The 17,247-nt window shown below is 47.0% G+C and overlaps 1 protein-coding gene across 1 annotated transcript in view; it reads right to left on the bottom strand.

Moving 5' to 3' along the window:
• ak9 (adenylate kinase 9) overlaps nucleotides 1-17,247 on the bottom strand; it is a 457,701-nt gene that overhangs the window by 271,389 nt on the left and 169,065 nt on the right. Inside the window, exons 15-18 of the mRNA XM_038801009.1 lie at nucleotides 13,231-13,326; nucleotides 11,368-11,519; nucleotides 10,921-11,041; nucleotides 9,475-9,629 (exon numbers count right to left, since the gene is read on the bottom strand). Of these exons, the coding sequence (XP_038656937.1) occupies nucleotides 9,475-9,629; nucleotides 10,921-11,041; nucleotides 11,368-11,519; nucleotides 13,231-13,326 (524 nt within the window). The remainder of the gene's footprint in view (nucleotides 1-9,474; nucleotides 9,630-10,920; nucleotides 11,042-11,367; nucleotides 11,520-13,230; nucleotides 13,327-17,247) is intronic.

Here is a 17,247-nt window from a genome sequence, read left to right as displayed (position 1 = left end):
TGGCGGAAAGGTAGTGAAATAGGCCAATAGCAGCAGCAACCCGGGGGGGGGGGGGGGGGGGGGGGGGGGGGTAAGGATTGAGGGGAGGGAGAACTGTGCACATGGGTTTGTGGAGGGTGCTATCTCTCTCTTTTTTGTTTTTTTCTTTGTTCTTTCCTTTTGTTTGAAGTTGCTCTTGAAGCTGGGGGGGGGGGGGGTATTGTTCATGGGGTGTTACCACGGTTGTATGTTAATAGAGTTAAGATGTTTATATTTTGTATTTTGTAAAAATTTCAATAAAAATTAATTTAAAAAAAAGAAAGATACACTGCCTGTGGACTACAACAATTGTTCATTCCTGTCAGGCGCAAAAGTAAAACACTAAAAGTGGCCTAACCGTGGCGTACAAGGAAAATTAATGATACTATTGGATCCAAGGAAGAGGCATACAATTGGCCAGAAAAACATAGAGACCCGAGGATTAGGGTCAGTTTAGAATTCAGCAAATGAGGACAAATGCGCAAATGTCCAAAGATGTGCAGGTTAGGTGGGGTTACATTGCCCTTAGTGTCCAAAAACGGTTAGGTGGGGTTACAAGGTTACGGGGATAGGGTGGAGGTGTGGACTGATGTAGGTTGCTCTTTTGAAGGGCCGATGCAGACTCAATGGGTCGAATGGCCTCCTTCGGCACTGTAAATTCTATGATTCTATAAATTGATGAAGAAAGGGAAAATAGAATGAGATAAAGCTTGCAGCGGACATAAAAACTGATTGTAAAAACCTGTGTAGGCATGTGAAGAGAAAACGATTGGTGAAGACAAAAGAAACAGGAGAGTGTTCTTGTAGTATTGCATTTTTTTGCTTTATGTATAAAAAGTTAGAAACTGAATAAAAATACTTAAAGAAGAAACAGGAGAATTTATAATAGGGAACAAAGACATGACTGACCCAACTAAATACATACTTTGGTTCGGTCAGAGAACACGAATAACGTACCAGAAATGTTGGAAAACACATGGATTAGTGAAATGGAGGAACTAAAGAACATAGAACATAGAACAGTACAGCACAGAACAGGCCCTTCGGCCCTCGATGTTGTGCCGAGCAATGATCACCCTACTTAAACCCACGTAACCCATATACCCGTAACCCAACAATCCCCCCATTAACCTTACACTACGGGCAATTTAGCATGGCCAATCCACCTAACCCGCACATCTTTGGACTGTGGGAGGAAACCGGAGCACCCGGAGGAAACCCACGCACACACGGGGAGGACGTGCAGACTCCACACAGACAGTGACCCAGCCGGGAATTGAACCTGGGACCCTGGAGCTGTGAAGCATTGATGCTAACCACCATGCTACCGTGAGGCCCCTAAAGGAAATCAGTATTGGTAGGGAAATGGTGTTGGGGAAAGCGGTGGGATTGAAGGCCAATAAATACCCAGAGTCTGATAATCTACATCCTAGAGTACTTAAGGAAGTGGCCCAAGGGACTGGTTTAGCACAGGGATAAATCGCTGGCTTTGAAAGCAAACCAAGGCAGGCCAGCAGCACGGTTCGATTCCCGTACCAGCCTCCCCGAACAGGTGCCAGAATGTAGCGACTAGGGGCTTTTCACAGTAACTTCATTTGAAGCCTACTTGTGACAATAAGCGATTTTCATTTCATTCATTTTCATTTAATTTCAAGAAATAGTAGATGCATTGGTGGTCATTTTCAAGTTTGGAGACTGGAACAGTTCCTATAGATTGGATGGTAGCAAATGTAACCCCACTATTTAAAAAGGGAGGGAGAGAGAAAACAGGCTCATAGGTCTGATGCCAGTAGTGCGGAAAATATTAGAGTCCATCATGAAAAATTTAATAGCAGAGCACTAGCAAAACTGGCAGGATCCGACACAGTCAGCATGGATTTATGAAAGGTAAATAATGCGTGACAAATCTTCTGGAATTCTTTGAAGATGTAACTAATAGAGTTGATGAGGGAGAGCCAGTGGATGTGGTTTATTTGGACTTTCTGAAGACGTTCGATAAAGTCCTATATAATGATCTTCATTAGTGTCACAAGTAACATAAGAAAGTTTACATTAATACTGCAATGAACGGGCAGCATGTGGCGCAGTGGATAGTACTGGGACTGCGGTACTGAGGACCCAGGTTCGAATCCTAGCCCTGGGTCACTGTCCGTGTGGAATTTCCACATTCTCCCCATCTCTGCCTGGGTTTCACCCCCACAACCCATAGATGTGCAGGTTAGGTGGATTGGCCACACTAAATTGCCCCTTAATTCTAAAAAAAAATAATAGGGTACTCTAAATTTATATTAAAAAAACACAGCAATGAAGTACTGTGAAAAAGAGATCAGAGTGCAAAATTTTACCCAATTCATTTTTAAACATTAAGGAGCAATTTAGCGTGGCCAATCCACCTATCCTGCACGTTTTTCAATTGTGGGGACGAAACCCACGCAAACACGGGGAGAATGTGCAAACTCCACATGGACAGTGACCCAGAGCCGGGATCGAACCTGGGACCTCGGCGCCGCGAGGCTGCAGGGCTAACCCACTGCGCCACCGTGCTGCCCTATTAGTGTGCAAAATTAAAACACATGGGATAGGAACAGAATCTAGCTCATTTGTTCCTCATCTCATTATCCAGTCTTCTCCTCGTAACCCCTGATCTTCATGTTAATCAAGAAATCTCCTTACTGATCATGAACACCATGGGCAGGATTCTCTGTTAGCTTACGCTGAAATCGGGAAATGCGGTTGGATGGAGAATAGCTTCTGACACCAAAATCGTGGTTCTCCGTCACCTCGAAATCAGCGTCAATGCATTTCACTCCGCACGTACAGTAGACACCGTTTGCATATCATTAGTGGGCCTGACCCAGTATTCTCCAGGGCCTCCATGATATTTGTGCTTGGGGTGCTACAGACCAAGTGCTGGATGGTGAAATTAGCCAGAGTAGTTCTTTCTTGGAACTCATGAACTAGGAGTAGGAGTAGGTAATTTAGCCTCTCAAGCCTGCTTCGCCATTCAATACAATCATGACTGATCTCATCCTGGCCTTAACTCCAATACTTAGTGTATTGCGATAGATAGAAACCTGTTGGCAGACAAGCAAGAAAGAAGTGGGTCTTTTTCCGAATGGCAGGCAGTGACTAATGGCGTACCGCAAGTATCAGTGCTAGGGCCCCAGCTATTCACAATGTAAATTAATGATTTAGATTGGAGAACTAAATGTATATCTCCAAATTTGCAGGTGACACAAAGCTGAGTGGGAGGGTGAGCTGTGAGGTGAACGCAGAGATCCTTCAGTGTGATTTGGACAAGTTGACTGAGTGGACAAATGCATGGCAGATGCTGCTTATTATGGATAAATGTGAGATTATCCACTTTGGTAGCAAAAGGAGGAAGGCAGATTATTATCTGAATGGCTATAAATTGAGAGCGGGCAATGTGTAACGAGACCTGGGTGTCGCTGAAGATCAGCATGCATGAGCAGCAGGTGGTAAACAAGTCAAATGGTATGTTGGCCTTTATAGTGAGAGGACCCGAGTACAGGAGCAAGGATGTTTTGTTGCAATTATATTTTGCCTTGGTGAGACCACACCTGGAATATTGCGTGCAGTTTTGGTCTCCTTATTTGAAGAAGGGATGTTCCTCCTACAGAGGAAGTGCAGCAAAGGTTTACTGGACTGATTCCTGGGATGGCAAAACTGACATATGCATGGTAGCACAGTGTTTAGCACTGTTACTTCACAGCGCAAGGGACCAAGGTTCAATTTCCACTTGGGTCACTGTGCGCAGTCTGCACGTTCTCCCTGTGTTTGCATGGGTTTCCTCGGGGTGCTCTGATTTCCTCCCACAAGTCCCGAAAGCCGTGCTTGTTACGTTAGGTGAACTGGACATTCTGAATTCTCCCTCCGTGTACTCGAACAGATGCCAGAGTGTGGCAACTCGGGGATTTTCATAGTAATTTCATTGCAGTGTTAATGTAAGCCTACTTGTGACAATAATAAAGATTATTATGATCAATCAGCGGCTCATTTTACTTGAGTAAGAGCGCAACAAAACCAGAGAATCGTGCACCCTATCTGTTTCGCACTTCTAGCATTTACGCTATTTAGCAATTAATAATATATGAAGGTATGAATTATGATTATTGGAGATATTTGGCAGCTGAATGATGGGGGCTTTGATCAAGGTATGAGAGTGGTATGACCACTTGTAATAGTAATGGAGCTTCTCTCAGCTCTGCATCCAGATCTTTAGGGCTGCATACCTGGCATTTGCTAATAAAGCTTGTCTGATGTCTGTCTCATGTGCCACCTGGTCCACTGAAGAAAAGTTGCATCTCTCCTGCTCTCTACGTCCTGAATCAAGGTCTCCAATGCAGTGTTGGAAAATGGAGACCACTCTCTGCCATGCTTGCCTCTTTTGCAGGTGACAAATCACTTGGTAACATCCAGCACCTTGTCTAGCCAAAACCCACCTGCCCGTAAGGAGGCGCAGGCTGATGTTTCATAGTGCTGGTTAAATTGGACTCGTGCTGACCTCTCATGTTTTGCAATGCCTGCTCACGTGTTCAACCACTCAGCAGCACATTTAGCACAGGCTACACACTGCAATCATTTAAATTTAAAAGGTAACACAATGTTTGCAACCATCTATATTAGAAGCAATGATTGTGGGTTAACTGCACATATAGATCGCCATGTCTATCTTCAGAAGTTATTGGAAGCTAATGAAAGATTTCATTGCATTATGACACAAGTCACCTTTTCTAAAATGTTTCTGCCATGTCCCTAAGACATGAAAGAGATCATAAATTGTTTCAATCAAACCTTACCCATTTGTTTATTTAAAAAGTGGACCTTGTTGAATAGGCTGCGCTCAGTTACTTGATTCACAAGGTGGGCTACAGTTGGGCATTTCCAACAGCAGTTACAGGACGAACACTCTGCCCTTATCTTAGTAGAATCTCAGCTCTCATTGTAAGGACAGATCACAATCATGGACCAGTCTCCCAGCCTGGTTCTTTGACAAAGGGCGAGCCATTGAAACTCATAATACCTGTGTAGGCATTAAAAGCCAATGGGCAGCATTCTCAGTCGGCCAGCGGCGAAATCTAGAAAGGCGATTGGGAAAAGAATCAGTTTTGACGCCGAAATCGTGGCATGCGCTAAATCCAAATTCTTTGGTGCTTTGACAGCGGCATCAATGCATTCCACTCCGCACATAGAGTACATTCCGTTTGCATATCATTTATTGGCTTGACCAGGTATTCTCTCGGGCCTCCGTGGTTCACTGCCTGCACTGGCAGGAATTCCTGGCGGCAAGATTCACTAGTGCTTTTAAAGATCAAGAAACAGAAAATCGAGAAATAGGCACAGTGGCTGGTGAGGAAGAGAGAGGAGATAGGATATAGAGAGATGCGCCCATGGGCTTCGGTCTGGATAGTGACCGGGCTAATTGGGAGTTGGGGAGGAGAGGGTGAACCCCATAACTGGGGTAGTGCCCAGGCACGGACAGCATTGCCACGGCCTGCAATGTAGCCACCTTGCTGCTCACCCCACTGACCACCCACCTTGGCCCCTGGTTCTGCAGAGTGACACTGGCCATATGGGTGCCCCCACTCTGCCAAACCCTCAACATGCCATTACCCGCTGCCGGAATGGGGAATGGGGACATGTGGGGGCAGAGTCTGCAGTGCTAACCAGGGCCACCGTGTAGCCCGGTGGACCAGGCTAGGCACGGGGGTTCGCACCACGCTAGCATGTCCGCGTTTCACCCCCTGCAGACAATGGATACAGAAACACAACCAGCAATGGTGGCCTTCCACCTAGTCGTCGCAGCCCTGGGTTTTGCACTACAGCAGTATAAGTTGGAAGGAGGAAGCTACACAGCGGGGCCCAAAGGAAAAGAAGCAAGCCACTGATGGAGGAGAGCCAGCCGCCCAACAGACCTAGAAGGAAGAGGAGGAGGATGTGCGAAGGAGGCGCCGCATGAAGCCTCTTGCGCTTGTCATTCGAGGACCTGCCGGACCATGCATGTGAATATTCCGACTGCGCAGGGGGACCGCATGGAATATCTGTAAGATCATGGCACACCTGGCACCATGGAGGAATGAGAAAAATGGTCGACAAGGTAACGGTCGTCCTGAACCTCTACACCACGGGGTCCTTCCAGGCGCTGAGTGGGGACCTGTCCAGGATCTCACAGAGCTCGGTGCACAGGTGCATCCACGCCGTCACGGAGGCCAAATATGCCCAGCCGGCATAGTACTTCCATTTAAATGTGGACCGAGCTCACCAGCGTGGTTTGCCGACTTTGCCAAGATGCCCGGGTCAAGGTGGTGATCGACGGGATGCATGTTGCCCTACGAGCACCTGCAGATAACAGGCCGGTCTTCACAAACCGAAAGGGGCTCCACTCGATGAGCGTGCAGCTGATGTGTGACCATCAAATGCGCATCATGCATGTCTGTGCCTATAACCGGGCAGTGTGCACAATGCCTTCATCCTGGCACACTCGACAGTTCCTGGCCTCTTTCAAGCGCACCCCTTGCTGGGAGGTTAGCTCCTGGGCGACAGGGGTTATCCACTGTGATTGTGGCTGATGACACCTATCTGGAGGCCGCAGACCGACGCGGAAACGTGCTACAATGATGCCCATGCCGCGAAGAGTGGTGTGATCGAGTGGTGCTTCAGCAACCTGAAGATGCGGCTCAGGTGCCTGGACTGCACTGTGAGGGTCGCCCTCATTGTGGTAGCCTGTGCAACCTCCACAACATCGCACAACCCTCGGTTGCACTTTCCACCATGCAAGTTGGCCATTCCATCACACGGTACCATCAGATACCATTGGAGGTGGGGATGTGTGACAAGGGGGCGGATACTGCAGTCCTTGAGCCAAGACCACCCCGTCTGCCAATCCACCCACCCCCAACCCGCGGCCCCCATTTTGCGGCCAGCATAGACCAGCCAACCCCTCACACCTTTCTGACAGAGCACCGAGGCAGGTTGTAACATTGTGCACAGGTGCTTAATATGAAACCATATACACAGATTTGTGCCAAACTCCAATTGCTATACTATACTCTGCACCCGTGCCAACATAACTGGTGTTTACATTTCTGGCCATTTGGGCCCCAATTCTACATTTAGGTGGATTGCCAGATGGTACTGTGATCTGCGTCCCCTTTGGCGGCCACCTTCTGGGGCAGCCGTCTTCTGGGGCGACCGGGCGTGGATGGGCCCGGCCGCTGCTTGGGTGTCCCAGGTGGCAAGATGCCACCCTCTTCTGCCCGCTAGCCACGTGATGAGAGTCCAAGGTGCTGCGGTGCCCTGGCACCTCCTCAGCAGGAGTCACTGACATGGGCCCCATTACCCCTCCTCCCTCGGGGTGCCCAATGGCCCCCGGGGTGCTGCATAGGGCGGGAGTGCGAGTGTAGATATCCAGTGAGGCTCCCCCGCCACCTGACGCTGCCAGTCCTGGAGGCCCGCTGCCATCCCGACCAGGGTCTGCACAGGGAGTGGACCACCTCCATCTGGATTGTGGAGGGTGTTGGAGACAGCTGTAACGGGAAAACTGTGTTGTTCTCGGACTCGAGCTCCTGGGTGTCCTGGGATGCGGGTTTATGGCTCCTGCCCATGTCCTCCTCATTGCTAGTTAGCCCCTGTGGCTGGGACTGGCAGCAGGGGACACCAGAAGGGCCCGCCCCATCACCAGCGGTTGCTGCAAGACACAAGACAACATGCATTATTAAACCGCAGGTCGGAGGGCGTGAGGTCTCGGTGTGGTTTTTCGGGTGGAGGTGATCTGCGGGTTTAATGGAGGGGTGGGAGAGTGACACACATGTCACAGGCACCGCAACTCAGTGGAGTCTCATTTCCTCACCCGATGCCGATCTCCACCCCCGCAACTGTCCTATCCTCGGGCCTCCCGAGCACGTCCAGGGCCCTCTGATCTGCTGCGGTGAGCGGCCGCAGGCCCGGCGGTCCCCTTCCAGTCTTCTCCTGCTACCGGAGTTTATGGGTAGCCTTCCTCTGGGGGAAGGGGAAACAAAAACTCAGCGTTAGACAGTCCAATGAATGCAGCTCAGTGGAGATAGCTGGTGACCAGGGCACCCGGCTATTGCGGCCAGTAAGGGTGCTGACATGCGGTGCAGAGTGAGGGGTTTGGTGCCCCCAGGTGGGCAAGGGGGAAGGGTTACAGGTGTGTGGGACTGGGTTGCTGCCAGGGGCACAGTGCTGCCTACTCAACCTGGTGCCCCAAGGAGGTTGTGCAGTTTCTTCCGGATCTCCAGCACTGCTGGCCAATCCTCTGCCACCTGCGCCCAGGCCTGGCTAAGGGCAGCGGTTCACAGCTTCCTTTCCAGGACTGGGTGCATGATTGCCCGCCTCTCCTCCATGCCGTCTTGCAGGGTCTCGAGCTCGATGTCCCTAAAAGAGGGTGTCACTCTCCTCTCGCTGTCATCTTGTTGGCTGGGAGGGTGTGTGTTGGGAGGGAACTGGGTACATATGCAGCTGCAGCTTGTCAGCCTCCTGAGTGTCAATCACGATTTTGGTGAATCCCACACTATTTCCCATTGGAATCGATTGTGTTCCATGTGGCGTCTGTGCTCGACCCTTAACGGTCGTAGAATCGGTCCAGGTGCGGCCTCAGATTTGCTGTCATAGATGGAAGTCCACAAATCCTGCCCCGTCATCAACACACTCACAGGATCGGATTCTGGTGAACATGTTTCTCAGGTGAATCATGGATTTTGACCTGAGGCATAGAAACAGCTTAGTAACCTGCAGCTGACTTAATAAAATGGGCAACAACGCATCACATGACCTAAGCTTCTAGCCTTTGGAAAGTTTTGATATTACATTTCCAGACTCACAACTTAGGCTGCTGTTTAAACTCCTGCCTGCAAACATGAAAGCTGGACTCCAGGCTAAATGAACAGCCTAAATCAAGTGTAAGCCCCCTTACAGCCCGTTTCAAGATTCCTGCCATCGCCTCTGTCACCATCAACTTTAAAGGAGGTCTGCAAATACTACTTCCAGTAACTGAACCTATGTAAACTTTAGCTCTGATTTTCTGGACTCTGGCAATCATGTGAACTGACATCTATATCTGTGGTGCTTTTTCTTTTAAGTTATTCAGAGTTGTACAAACTCCTCTTTCCTATCTTCTTTGTGAGTGTGTGTGTGTGTGTCTGTGAAGTTGCCATTTGCCAGCGTTGAATGTACGAATAAAGCATACTTCTGATTTAACCCTAAAGAGAGTATTGTGAAAGTCACTTTAAAAACCACCCTCGTGTACAGCGGGTTTGGAGAAACATGTTACAATCTGTTACAAAAATGAAAACAGTTCTGCTCATAGACAATGAGAAACTAAAGTAGTTCACTTTTGTCTCCACCCTCTCTCCATAATACTTATGTTTAATTGAAACAAACTGATCTTTCAGGTTTATCACAGATATGCAGTTTTACCTCTGAAATAGCTTTTATCAATGCATCCATGTAAGCATTCATTGGCAGTTCCACAGGAGCCTCCATTGCTTTTTGAACAGCCTTGTTCAAAATTTCCTGTACATCTGGATGGTCCTCAGTTACATCTGGAATTTTTAATTGTGCTCTTACTGCTTCTAAATATCAAAACAATTCACACATATTAATTCGGAAACTGTCCAAAATACAAAAAATATTAACATTATAAAAAATGTTTTTCCAGCTTGAAGTTCTTTTGGAAATATTTCATTTTACTTTGTGGCACATGTTCAGAACACTTGAAGAGGTCACTCAGTAAAATGTATATCTCCATCACTCTGTATTAACTCAATGTTATTGGGCAGCCCGTAGCGCAGGGCTTAGCATTGCTGCCTCACGGTGCCGAGGTCCCATGGAGGACCCAGACTCCGCCCCCTGTACGTCCAAGGACAGCTCCGAGGCCAGAGAGGAACAGTTGACCGTTCCAATTCCTGTTGAATGTCAGGATGTCGGGGGACGCAGATTCCGATATGGATATTGGACATCCTGGCGACGATATGCCGGCACCGATTTTACTGGCAGCCTTGCCAGCTGTGCCGTGCCAGTTATGATGGTCCTGGCGAAAGCGTCAGTCTCCGTTGCATTACACACCTCCTGGGCCGGCTGTTCCACCCCTGGACCTCCGCCCATAACCTAAGCAGCCACAAGACCCTTCATCTGGTTTAGCACTCTGGGCTAAATCGCTGGCTTTTAAAGCAGACCAAGGCAGGCCAGCAGCACGGTTCAATTCCCGTACCAGCCTCCCCGAACAGGCGGCGAAATGTGGCGACTAGGGGCTTTTCACAGTAACTTCATTGAAGCCTACTCGTGACAATGAGCGATTTTCATTTTTCATCTGTGGCGATGGACATTTCTCCAGACTGGGGGGTTGGGAGCGGAGTTACGATCCCCTACGGGAATGAAATTTGGATAGCATCCGATTCCCCTCCTACACCTCAGACCATGAGCTTAGTTAACGAGGGGGCAGAGCTTCCTCCCAATTGGAGGAGCTCCGCACAAGATATAAAACCCAACCTGGAAGCAGTGACCCTGCGGTGGGTGGAGAGGAATGAGTGTTGTAACCAGTGTGGACTAAAGAGAGTTGTGCCTTGTCAGCCTGGCTTCTTGTGGAGTCTTTGCCTCTGTCTACAACAATGAGCATTCACAAACAGTAATGTGTAACAATAGGCAGACACAATTTATTCATATGACAGTATACATTAATCATTACATCAAATGTTGATGTGTAAGCAATAATGAATTACACTTGAAAATGCTGCACAATTTGAGGCAATCCCTCTACTTGTTCCTTTGTTCCTCTCTACCTGTTCCTTTGTTAATCAAGGGTTTGATGTAGCTTGATATAGCTTGATGCTTGATTAAACAGAGAATCTGCTCCCCTTTTGATACTACATATCGACTGATCATACTTGCTGTTGCTTGTCAGTGTCCAATGGGTAGAGACGTTTATGTTGCATTTCATTTCAAAGCCCAGTACTATTTCAAATGTGTTGCAAACACCAGCAGGTCTCTATGAGAAATTTGGGTAGCTTGAAAATGGGTTGAGGAAGTATATTATTATAGCCCAGGGTTTAGAAAACTCCAAATTATATCATGGAGTTCACCTGACTAATGACTTTTAATAGATTTTGGTTATGGACAGCACAAGGGTACACTCTCCATGTCTTATGCAACCGACACCTTAAGTATTTTAAAAACAGAACAATGTTTAGTCTATGAACCCAGTTAACATTTTATGAACACACAGTAAACATTCTATCAACTACCAAAACACGTAACCCCACAGATACAATATTCTATAGGTAACCCTTAATACCTTTCCTAGAAACATCCATAAGTTAAACCCTTTTTTAACAAAGACAGCATGGTTACATTCTCTACAGAAACAGGTATTGCTTTGAAATCGTCAAGTGAGCTGAAGACATTCTTTAGCTTATAGAGAGTGAGATTATTACACATCTGCTTGCTTTGAATACAGCTCTCCAACTCTGAAAATGAAACCAAAAACAGAGCCACAAAGCAGCTTTTCAGTTCAAAACTAAAGTAAAAGACAGACAGACAGCCCAGCTCCACCCATACACTGGCATCACTGCAGCTATTTGATAAACACCCATTTCTTAAAGGTACATCCACCTGACAATATATATCATGTGATAAGACATCCCAATGTGCCCAGCAGGCTAAATGGATAGGTCTTCACCTGCCCATTTTTATGTTTTCATTCATCAAAGCCTGAACAGTTGGCACATGACATACTGATTGAATCGGTAGGAGCAAGTGCATGATCATTCAAGTCTTGCACTTTCAAATCTCTCTGCTCTTGTTTTGTGCTCACTGTGAAGTGTCCAGAAAATGGACTAGTCACAAAGCCCCATAGGTTCTGATGAAGAGCCATGGATCTGAAATGCCATCCCTATCTTTTTCTCTCTAGATGCAAAGAAAAATCCTTAATGTAAATTAATCTGAGAAAATTATAGGGCACATTAGCATGACCTCTGCTAATGAATATTTTTTGAATTAATTAATGCATGTATTCTTGCTAATGATTCTTACAAAAATTGTTTCACAATTAGAAATGTAAATTAGCACGGTAGCACTGTGGATAGCATAATTGATTCACAGCTCCAGGGTCCCAGGTTTGATTCCAGCTTGGGTCACTGTCTGTGCGGAGTCTGCACATCCTCCCCGTGTGTGCGTGGGTTTCCTCCGGGTGCTCCGGTTTCCTCTCACAGTCCAAAGATGTGCAGGTTAGGTGGATTGGCCATGATAAATTGCCCTTAGTGTCCAAAATTGCCCTTAGTGTTGGGTGGGGTTATGGGGATAGGGTGGAGGTGTTGACCTTGGGTAGGGCGCTCTTTCCAAGAGCCAGTGCAGACTCGATGGGCCGAATGGCCTCCTTCTGCACTCTAAATTCTATGATTTATACTGGATTTTCTTGTTCATTCAAGTAAAGGCAAACAATTGCACTATTTGCAGCAGTGGAGGTTTATGTCAATAATTCTATCCTCTTTCACTCTATCATTAAACATTAGACATTCTGTGAAAGGGTGAAAAATTTCCTCATTGATTTTTGGTTTTACTTCTCCCAAGGTAGAAATAAAAGATAGCAATGTATACATAACACACTGGTGCATCTTATATTAGTCCATAAAATAGCAGACTGTTGAATAAAAGAAGTGTTATCAGTAGTTATTTTAGAATAGTAACATAGATAATAGAACAAGAAACATTTGGCACAATCGTCCACCTACGCTGTGCCCGGTGAAAGCCGGGAGACCCTGTTCCCGGGAACTACACGGCTCACAATGTCTCACGAGATTCAACTCAATCTCACGAGGCGTTGCAAGGTAATCTCACCCAGAATGGACGGGATAAATTTTTGGCACATATGCATTTTGGAGCAAGGCTTTGGAATTCAATCCCTTCTCCGTGGGGAGCTCGGGCGAGTGCCGTTTAGGATTGGTCCCCACAAACAGGGACCAGATTGAAAGACACTCGTGGGGGTAGTGCGAGTGCTGGGAAACACTCGCTCAGGGACTAAACCGCTCGCTCAGGGACTTTGTTCCCTTTTGGGTAGATCTCACCCATTGTATCTCAATATGCTGAGGAACAGGAAAAAAATCATAAAAAGCATTAAAGAAAAACATGTCACAAATTAAGTATTAGCTAGTATTAATATTAATTGAAATGTTTACCTACCTATATCAAAAGGTACTTTTGTTGAATCTTCCATTATTTTAGCTTTTTCTGGATTTTCTGAGGGCGATCCTGGACTATCTCCTTCTGTGACTCTTCCTAAATCAAACACAAAATAAAAGCTCTTCAAGTTATACAAAATATATACCCGATAACACAATTGTTATTTTCTACTTTATTCTGAAAATATTGTTGCAAATAACTGGATCTGAATTTTTTTTTAATAAAATATTTTGAAGCATTTGTAATTTTCACAATTTAACACATTTATATTTCTTAAACAACCGCGTGGGCCAACACATGCAAAACACTTAAACAAACAAAAAACAGGAAACAACGTCCCCTACTACCCCCGCCCTATTCCTGAATTACCTAATCTTATCTAACATTGCCATGCCACCTGTCTCCGGGCCACTCGGGAGGAGAAGGCCAGGACATCGGCCTCCCTCCCCCCCGCCTTGGCCCCCGGATCTTCCAATACCTCAAATATTGCCAGTCTAGACTCGGAGTTACCCTCCCTTCCAGGACTTCTGACATAACGTCCGCGAATCCCTTCCAGAATCCCCTCAATTTTGGACATGTCCAAAGCATATGTACATGGTTTGCCGGGTACCCCCACACCTGGATTTGAACACTGACAGTTTACAGGTGGACTTCATGAGCGCGATCTTTTAAAAAATAAATTTGCAGTACCCAATTACTTTTTTGTTTCAAATAAAGGGCCAATTTATGGCCAATTCACCACGAGGCACATCTTTGGGTTGTGGGGGTGAGACCCACGCAGACACAGTGAGAATGTGCAAACTCCACACAGGCAGTGACGCGGGGTTGGGATTGAACCCTGCTCCTCAGCACTATGGGCAGCACTGCTAACCACTGTGCTACCGTGCCACCTACATGGGCGTGATCTAACGAGAACGTTTCTAAGTGTGGTAGTGAGAAGGAATGGCCGGGTGCAACCCGACAGCCAACCCTGTGAGACCGCTACTGGCATTGAATGTCAATTAGGGCTGGTAATGATGCCCCATGGGCTTCACATTGGAAATGACTGCCTGCCAGCAGATTTGCCAGGACCCTGCATGGCAGCTCACTGTAAATAAAGGGGATCACTTCAACTGATCCCACAGAGCAAACTGCAGACAGCACACAGCCAAGCCAACAAGCAGATCTGCTCCACAATTCGGAGATGTCGACCTGGCTAGCCGGTTGGACGCAGTGAAGTCCAGATGGGATATCCAGTTTCCCCGAGAGAGTCAAAGGGTCAGCCAGAGGATAATCTGCATCACTTGGGAGGAAGTGGTAGCGGCCGTCAGCACAGAGTGCCATAAGGAGGACCGCCACCCAGTGCCACGGGAAGTGGCAAGGTGGCACAGTTGTTAAAACTGCTCACTCACAGCCCCAGGGACCCAGGTTTAGTTCCGGCCTCGGGTGACTGTCAGTGTTGTACATGCTCCCCATGTAAGATAGAGTATGAGAGTAAACTTGCTCAGAATATAAAAACAGACAGTAAAAGTTTTTACAAATATATAAGACAAAAAAAAGTGGCTAAGGTAAATATTGGTCCTTTAGAGGATGAGAAGGGAATTTTAATAATGGGAAATGAGGAAATGGCTGAGGAACTGAACAGGTTTTTTGGGTCGGTCTTCACAGTGGAAGACACAAATAACATGCCAGCGACTGATAGAAATGAGGCTATGACAGGTGAGGACCTTGAGAGGATTGTTATCACTAAGGAGGGAGTGATGGGCAAGCTAATGGGGCTAAAGGTAGACAAGTCTCCTGGCCCTGATGGAATGCATCCCAGAGTGCTAAAAGAGATGGCTAGGGAAATTGCAGATCCACTAGTGATAATTTACCGAAATTCACTAGACTCTGGGGTGGTCCCGGTGGATTGGAAATTAGCAAACGTGACGCCACTGTTTAAAAAAGGAGGTAGGCAGAAAGCAGGAAATTATAGGCCAGTGAGTTTAACTTCGGTAATAGGGAAGATGCTGGAATCTATCATCAAGGAAGAAATTGCGAGGCATCTGGATAGAAATTGTCCCATTGGGCAGACGCAGCATGGGTTCGTTAAAGGCAGGTCATGCCTAACTAATTTAGTGGAATTTTTTGAGGACATTACCAGTGCAGCAGATAACGGGGAGTTAATGGATGTGGTATATCTGGATTTCCAGAAAGCCTTTGACAAGGTGCCACACAAAAGGTTGCTGCATAAGATAAAGATGCATGGCATTAAGGGTAAAGTAGTAGCATGGATAGAGGATTGGTTAATTAATAGAAAGCAAAGAGTTGGGATAAATGGGTGTTTCTCTGGTTGGCAATCAGTAGCTAGTGGTGTCCCTCAGGGATCCGTGTTGGGCCCACAATTGTTCACAATTTACATTGATGATTTGGAGTTGGGGACCAAGGGCAATGTGTCCAAGTTTGCAGATGACACTAAGATGAGTGGTAAAGCAAAAAGTGCAGAGGATACTGGAAGTCTGCAGAGGGATTTGGATAGGTTAAGTGAATGGGCTCGGGTCTGGCAGATGGAATACAATGTTGACAAATGTGAGATTATCCATTTTGGTAGGAATAACAGCAAACGGGATTATTATTTAAACGATAAAATATTAAAGCATGCCGCTGTTCAGAGAGACTTGGGTGTGCTAGTGCATGAGTCACAGAAGGTTGGTTTACAAGTGCAACAGGTGATTAAGAAGGCAAATGGAATTTTGTCCTTCATTGCTAGAGGGATGGAGTTTAAGACTAGGGAGGTTATGTTGCAATTGTATAAGGTGTTAGTGCGGCCACACCTGGAGTATTGTGTTCAGTTTTGGTCTCCTTACTTGAGAAAGGACGTACTGGCGCTGGAGGGTGTGCAGAGGAGATTCACTAGGTTAATCCCAGAGCTGAAGGGGTTGGATTATGAGGAGAGGTTGAGTAGACTGGGACTGTACTCGTTGGAATTTAGAAGGATGAGGGGGGATCTTATAGAAACATTTAAAATTATGAAGGGAATAGATAGGATAGATGCGGGCAGGTTGTTTCCACTGGCGGGTGACAGCAGAACTAGGGGGCATAGCCTCAAAATAAGGGGAAGTAGATTTAGGACTGAGTTTAGGAGGAACTTCTTCACCCAAAGGGTTGTGAATCTATGGAATTCCTTGCCCAGTGAAGCAGTTGAGGCTCCTTCATTACATGTTTTTAAGGTAAAGATAGATAGTTTTTTGAAGAATAAAGGGATTAAGGGTTATGGTGTTCGGGCCGGAAAGTGGAGCTGAGTCCACAAAAGATCAGCCATGATCTAATTGAATGGCGGAGCAGGCTCGAGGGGCCAGATGGCCTACTCCTGCTCCTAGTTCTTATGTTCTTATGTTCTTATGTCTGCGTGGGTTTCCCCCGGGGGCTTCGATTTCCTCCCACAGTCCAACGATGTGCAGGTTAAGTGGATTGCCATGTTAAATTGCCCTTAGTGTCCAAATGGTTAGGTGGGGCACTGTGGCGGGGATAGGGGGGAGACGTGGGCTAAAGTAGGGTGCTCTGTGCAAGGGCCGGTGCAAATTCGATGGGCTGAAACGCCTCCCTTGCCCAATAGGAATTCAACGATTCTAAGCTAAACGACCTAAACAAGGCTATACAGGTAAGTTGGCATTGGCTCTGGGCACCTGTCCTGTTTGCCACTGCCAGCCGCTCCCCCCCACCCCCAGCTCAATGCCGCATCTGTGCCCCAGCACACCCCAACCATCATCAACAACAGTTCCCACGCCTGACCCCCACCATGTTGCCCCGCAACCCATCTCGATGCATTAAGCATGCGATTCACAATGCCCTTTCTTTGTCCCCGCAGAAGTTGGCCCATAACAGACTGGTGAGGGCCCAGAAGGGCGGCGGGGTACTGGACATCAGAATCCTCAGCCCCTATGAGGAACTGATCCTGGAGGAAGCAGAGGTGGGCAAGAACAGAGCGGTCACTGATATCAAGCTTGGCATGTGCTGCACAGGTGAGTATCCACCAGCCCCCACCCAAAGGAGGTTGAG

The sequence above is a fragment of the Scyliorhinus canicula genome, chromosome 6, assembly GCF_902713615.1.
Source record: "Scyliorhinus canicula chromosome 6, sScyCan1.1, whole genome shotgun sequence".
Classification (NCBI taxonomy): Eukaryota; Metazoa; Chordata; class Chondrichthyes; order Carcharhiniformes; family Scyliorhinidae; genus Scyliorhinus; species Scyliorhinus canicula.
The sequence above is the reverse complement of the archived record's forward strand: the minus strand, read 5'-3'. Positions and strand labels throughout refer to the sequence as shown.